General features: G+C 37.7%; 1 protein-coding gene across 1 annotated transcript; it reads right to left on the reverse strand.

Moving 5' to 3' along the window:
* Positions 1-3,505: 3,505 nt before the first annotated feature.
* On the reverse strand, positions 3,506-5,241 carry LOC148871244 (FANTASTIC four-like protein (DUF3049)). The gene is made up of 2 exons (XM_088968298.1): positions 4,019-5,241; positions 3,506-3,662 (listed from the first exon to the last, which is right to left on the reverse strand). The coding sequence occupies exon 1, from the start codon at positions 4,994-4,996 to the stop codon at positions 4,043-4,045; it is 954 nt and encodes a 317-aa protein (XP_088824424.1). The 5' UTR covers positions 4,997-5,241; the 3' UTR covers positions 3,506-3,662; positions 4,019-4,042.
* Between the last annotated feature and the right edge of the window lie 1,911 nt (positions 5,242-7,152).

Consider the following 7,152-nt stretch of genomic DNA (forward strand, 5'->3'; position numbering starts at 1 on the left):
ATAGCCTATAAACACAGCCTATGACGTGAGATGTAAATCAGTCCTTTAATATCAAGATTAAACTTAGTGATTAGCAGAATAAAACAGGTCTGAATAACTGTACAAGAGAAGAAGATGGCGAAGAGAAGAGGTAAGAGAAGGAGTCGAATAATTCTCCATTCTCCTCTAACCCTATTTTATTAATATCTAAAAATTTGATGATGACAATAATGCCCTTAAGTGGGCGGCCAGCTTGGCAGTTACATAAAGAAAAATAAAACAAGAATAAATAACAGGCCCAGTAAGTGTGGCCCATCAACATAAAATAAAAGATATTACAAGAGAGGCTGTTAGGGCCCATTCGGCCTAGTCTCTTTACAACGTGGAAACAGGAATATAGTGGAGATACTAGGGTATCTTTGATTCCAATCTTTCTTTGTCATACCATTTATATCTACACAAGGGTAGGGAAGCAGATTAGCAGAGCTTTCAGATGCAACATCAGGCACAGATTTAAGTTTGTCGCCCTGCAGCATGCTTGATTTCAACACCACTAGGCAATAAGAACATTCTTCCAGTGTAGGAAAGCTTTGTGAAATCAGAGAACTAAGACCATTCACCTTTTCTTTGCATATGATGAAGGGAATAAAACGTCATTGTTTGTATGATATCCCAAGATTTTCAAAGCTTTCATTACTGGACAAGCCTTTTTCCTTGAAGAATCTATTCTCAAGTCAAGCATTCATCAGTTTCTGCAAAAGGTTTGGTCCCAAGAGCTTTGGTATCATGCTTCTGATGTCATTTTATTCCTATTTTTCTTTTCCTTATTTTTCTCTTTCTTTATATTGCTTGGATGCTTGTTTTTCATGTTGGAGCTAGAAGTGTCATGTGGGTCTGACCTATATGCGCATAGGTGGATCTAGATTGGTCTTTAGCAAAGAATGGCATACACATTTGTTGTGGCTTACTGGTGAGTACTTAAACCAATCAATGGAGTAGTGCTTGAACTGTAACTTTGCAGTCAAAAAGCACCTCTATTTCCTGAAATATTTAAAAATGGCTTCAAAACCATTTATTTCCCTTAGAGGATACCGGTATGTTGTCTGTTTCAGTTACGCTTTTGTAAGAAAGGTTCTCTTGATTTTTTCCTCTCTCAACATGCCAGAATCCTTGACTCAGCATTTCTACATAAACTTCCCAGCCATAGGTGGCCTCTAAAGGACCTTATATAATTTGCACCACGGGTGGTTCAGTTTTCTTTTCTTAACTTTTTCCCTCAATAATTGCAAGACTGACTAGATACATGATTATTCAGCGGGTCCTCCTGGAGAATTTGGGCTCTATGATACTTAACAAATTCTTGTTCAGCCCTTTTATCGTTTAAAGTCACCTGGGATAGGCAAGATTCCCCGGGTGAAACACTATTCACTTTGTGCAACAGTTCAACAAGAGAGAAATCTTGATGATTTGTAATCTGTGCTGTTGCTGCAGTTCAATTTTCCTAGATGTCTTATACAGTGGGATCAAAATGTCTTTTTATGGTTAATCACAGAATATAATTGATTCGAGGCATGAGCATCATGGTTGTTGTCAACGTGAGAAGTTGCCCTAGAGGCCGCCTCATTAGCACAACAGTAGGATTCCTTGTCTAAAGGGCAGTCCAATGCAAGAGGCTCCCACCAATGCAGGGTCTGGGGAGCAACAGATGTATGCAGCCTTATCCCTGCACAGAGGCTGTTTTCAAGATTTGAACTCTGGTCATCCAGGTCACAATGGAGGAATCCTACTGTTGTGCTAAGGCCCACTTTTGCTGTGAGATGTTTTTATATTATTTGACTTTGGATGTCATAATAATAAAATAGATATTACTAGATTAAATTATCCATTTTTGTGTTTATATATTAATTTCTTTCTATTATTTTGTTATTTAGTAGGGTTCAATCAATACACATGTTAATCTATTGAATCTTTGAAGACTTAAAAAACTTAAGCGACTGGTTTGTTTGGTGGTTAGTTTGGGGAGGAAGTTGACTAACTTTCTCTGCAAAAGAACATGGGTAAAAATGCATTTACCCAGTTAAGTAACTTACCATCAAATGAACGGGGCCTTAGCAAGTAAAGGTGTTTATGTGTCGGATCAGTTTGGTTGCAGGCTCTTTGGCCAACTGAGCCAATCTGGTTGGGTTGGGAAATTGGCCAGTGGAAATCAATCCAAGCGTAATATTTTGGGTTGATTTATCGGTTTGGTGGATTGGTTTAAATAGCTGCCCAGAAGTAGTTTTTACTATGTTTTCACCAGGTAAAAATCATATTTTAAATGATATTTGGGTCGGGTTGGTTTTGGTCAGTTTACACGACCAAAGCGAAACTGACTGGAAATAGTTAAAAACTGGCTAACTTGGGTTGAGTTGGATCAGTTTGGTTGGTTTGATCAGTCTTATAAACAGTTTTATTAGCAAGAAAAAATGAAAAATTGTCCAATGAACACATTCTTATCCTTATTCTTTCACCCTTTCTTTTCTTCTTTTCGTAGCACAAAAAACGGGGGCTAAGTCTTTATATTTTCTGAAAATTTTAACCTTTTTTTTCTTTTTCTTCAGGTGAATTTTTTACGTTTTCATATGGAGTTATACTATTTATGAAAATTATAGGTGATTACTGGTGAAAAATGGTCTCTGATAGCTATGGAACCAGGGAATTGCCCTAGCTTCATGGTTTTTATTTTTTATTTTTTTTAAATCCACCGCTCTAGCCTGACCTCGACGCCTTTAAAACTATGATGAACATATGCCGGTTTTATTAACACTAATCGATCAAATTTACGGAAAACTGACCAATTAGCCAAAACTCAACTTGCTCCGAGCCTCCGAACACTGTAAATATTGAATTAATTGCAGATCAGCAAACCATTGCAGGGACTATAATAGTACTTGAATGATATCTGGCTTCTGAAACACACTCTGGAATCCACAAATAACTTGGTCCTGGTTCATCAACTTGTTAGCAACATTTCTTTAAATTCTGGTTCATGCAATGACAACTAAAAGTTAAAAGGAAAGAGAACAAATTAGCCAGAAAGTTTGGTTTAACTGACTACTTACTTGTCAGGACTGCAAACCTGTAGCTTCAAAGAAGCAACTGAATAAACACAAATGTGCAAACAGGTGGTGTCATAATTTCTTGGCATTAGAAGGGTTTTTAGCCAAGTGATGCTACTTGTAGCTATCAATTCTTTCTTTACCACAACATAGAATAGGTTACGAATATCATTATGTATCATTAAGGGAGAGAGCAGAGATGTATCTCCAGCTATGAGAGGACAACCATGGAGATACCCTGGACCCTCCAGTGAATCTACACCTAAAAGCCAAAAGCAATGGAGCTTTTAAACTTTTGAGTGAGCAGGTGAAGCTTCTATTCTCAGAATAGAGTTTCTTCAGTATGTGTAAAAGCTATTCTGAGAATAGCTTTTAAACTTTAATGATTTAGTTTCAATTATTGCATCCTGGAATATCAGACCAATAAATTGGGAAATCATCGAATTTGCATTTACTTTTGCCATCGGAAAGGCTTTTATCTCCCAAGTTCACAGTAGTCTGTGCCCAGTAACCTACAATTACCATCCATCACAGCTAATCTAATCTGTGTTCAGCCCATCTACTCATCTAACAGATGGAATTATTCTGCAAAAAGTGGGAAAAAATTGCATCAAGAGAATAAACCATTATTAAATTAACAATAATGATTTGCTTAGATGAGTACAGTTTTCTGATAATCCTCTCTCTCTCTCTCTCCCCTTTGTTTATGTCAAAGCCTTTGATGATTAATTGGGTATCCCATATTTTTTAGCATTCTGGGGGACTATTATCTAAAACAATCTAACAGTCCGAAAAGTAAAAAAACAAAAGGAAATAGAAGCCTATAAACCTCTCTACAAAATAAATCTAACTTTGAAGCTGCAACAGAAACCCATCACTTCTTTTTCTCTGTCATATCTATCAAGTTGAATTAAAACACCAGACCTTGAAGATATTTATACCTTTAAGTTTTTATCTTCGTGATGCTAATTATCGTGGACGTTGTCTTTGCCAAGTTTTTTGGCTATTTCTTCTCTATGCTCTTGTTCTTTCTCTGTGCTCACTGTTTCATCTCCTATTTCTTCCTCCGTTCCTTCTGTTTCACCTTCACCTTCTTCTTCCTCATCTTCTTCTTCATTTTCGTCCAAGATTCCTTCTGGTTGGACAAAGTGAAGTTTCAGACGACCATTTTCCCTACGTGCATGGAGGAATTCCCTGGTGGGGATTCTGATTTCCTTAAGAATAAATCTCCCATCATATCTGTAAGACTTGAAGCAAATCCATGGCTTCCCGCTCCTACCAATGCAAGAAATGGGTGGGGGAAAGGGCCTACCAGTTGTCCTCGATCTCTTGAATTCTCCAGATGTATTTTCCCACACTGAATATCTTGAAATACTCGATTTCTCTTTTTCTGTTCCTTTCAACTGATCGCTATTTTCATTCTTTGGGTCCTCCACATCATCGGAACTCTCAGACCCAAGTCCTTCCGTGCAGTGCTGCAGACTCTCTGAATTCTTGGACGAGAACCCATCAGCGTTATTGGAAGAAGGTCCCGTGTATGGATTTTTCTTCTGGGTATCCAACAAAGAATCCATTGATGGATGGTTCTCGTCGTTATTTCTCTCCTCAGTGATAAGATTGCCATTGTTGTTGAAGTTGAGGAATCCTATCTCAGGCAATGGGTTTGGATCCATGAAGGAAGATGATGAGGAGAGCGATGATGATGATGGTGATGTTGATAACGATGAAGCAAGAGAAGGCAAAGATGGTGATTTGGGGTTCTCTTTGAAGTGAAGTTCGCCAAAAATCTCAGTGAAAGATGAGAGATCCATGGGGTCCATGGATTTGATCTGGTTCCACGGGGACAAGGATTCTATGAGCGTTTGATTTTCAGGTATTGGATTCTCAAACATGTGTTCAAGGCTACCACAGGCAGCCATGACTAATCTGTTCAGAAGTGATGAGAACAGAGAAAACAATAAAAGAAAGAGATCAGAGAAAGACAATCTGGTTCTGTTTATGAGTGGTGGGAGGTTAAAGGAAAAAACTTTAATACATCAGATGGATGAATATAACAGAAATACAGAGAGAGGGGGGGGGGGTGTTGATTATGATGTCAATGAGGAGACACACGGGGTTGGCATGGAGTGGTGGTGAAATAAAGGTAGAGCACCATTATTGGGATACTGTTTTGTTCCGGGTCTCTCAATTTGGAGTGAATTCGGGATTGGTGGAGAGAGAGAGAGGGAGAGAGACTTGGCTGACGTGTTTGTTTTACTGCACCACAGCCTCTACATCGTAATCTCTCCCTATTTATAGATGTTGTTATGTGCAACGCTTTAAAGAGAGAGAGAGAAAAGAAAATCTACTAATCTAGTACAACTTCCTCATTCAAATATCTCTTTAGTAGTTGAAAGACTCGTGACCACAGATTTACTTCTTCAGCACCTCAAAACAAGTCTTTGCTTCTATTATGCTTTAAATTTTAATAACAATAGCACAGTAAAAAGGACTAAAAGAAAGAGTTGTTTATTAAGGGAGCATGAGCATGATTTCTCAGTTCGTTAGCATATATTCTTATGTCACCAATTTGCAACTTGTAGAACGTATATTTTGTACAATTAACAAGTAGGGTTCCATCTCTTCATGTCTGTTAATTCATTTTCAAGAACCTGATTCCCCACAAATAATTAATATGGGATAGTTAATTCTATTACATCTGTATCTATGATTTTTTTAAATTTCCATGATAGGGATAGTTAACATCCATAATAAGAACTGACTAGAAGAGTTAGGGGTAGACCAAAAAGGACATGGGTTATAGTAAGAAATGATAATTTAACAGTAAATATGACATTAAACAGAACCAAATGGCGAAATAGGATTCAATAAGTAGAGCCCCATATAATTGGGATAAGGCTGTTTCGGAAATCGGATTTAGATCTGGGGCGCTCTTGATAGCTGATCCGACCTGATCCAGAATTAGAGGGAGTGGGAGGAGTTGTGTAGTTATGGAACTGTGCACAACTGCCCCAACGTGATGAGGTTTTAACTCCCATGCAAAGCTGTTTTCAAAGAAACAAAGAGAAAAACTCTCTTATATACTCTCAACTTTAAGTGGGTCAGTTCGAGTCCAGATCTCCTGCCCATGAGAATTCTGCCCACGTTTATTGAAGTCATACATGGAGAACATCTTATCCTCTGCATAGTATTATGCCGGGGAAGATGTTCTCAATTCACGGAGGGTAGTGTATTGTGGGTATGTGTGGGCAGAATTCTCGTAGGTAGGGGATCTGGAGTTGAGAATTCAAGTTGGTGAGAAACATTTGGGCTGTGAAAAACCAAGCATTCTTCACATTGTAACTATACTTTGACTGGCTGAGAATTCACGTAATTCAATTATTCAACCCACTCCTGGATTCGGATTTGCTTTCAGAAAGCAAATTATTCATCTCTAAATTGTTACAGGCATGGATGATGATGGTAATTTATTTTTATAAAATAAATAGATATGAAGACTACATATCATTTACTCTTTGGAACTGACAAAGCTTCATAATGGGCTTCTTTGTTTTGAATAGGTGTTTGTTAAACCATGAGCTGTCATCTGAAATTGGAATAAGAGTTGGATTTTGTAAGGGTGTATTCTATAAATTGAAAGAATTTGCGATGTTCTGCATTAGAGTTGTCACTCAATTAGTTGGATAAATTAAAACTATTTTTAGGTATGATGGACAAATTTGGAAAGTGATTATTGGAAAAGTTTTATGATAAATTCATATTATCATTAGAATTGCCACTGCTTTATTGTAATTTGTAATCTCTCGATGTGTGGATGAATACAATGTACTATTAGGGCCTCTCAGGTGGCTTTGAATGCAATAGCCTCTCTTTTAGGGCCCATTTGGGAGGACTTTAGTCTTTAGCTTTGATTGAGCAGCTTTCCACCTTGAAGAATCTATTAAAAATGGATTTACCAAAAAGTCACTTTTGGGCTCAATAAAAGCATTTTTGGGCTTTCTGGATTTTCCACCAAACATAGCTTCTAGGCTTTCCATGTAGGGCCTACCTTGCAAAGCTAGAAGCCGCTGAAACT

This window comes from Nelumbo lutea, chromosome 2 (assembly GCF_056320005.1).
Source record: "Nelumbo lutea isolate HS-2025 chromosome 2, American lotus-T2T, whole genome shotgun sequence".
In the NCBI taxonomy this organism is placed as follows: Eukaryota; Viridiplantae; Streptophyta; class Magnoliopsida; order Proteales; family Nelumbonaceae; genus Nelumbo; species Nelumbo lutea.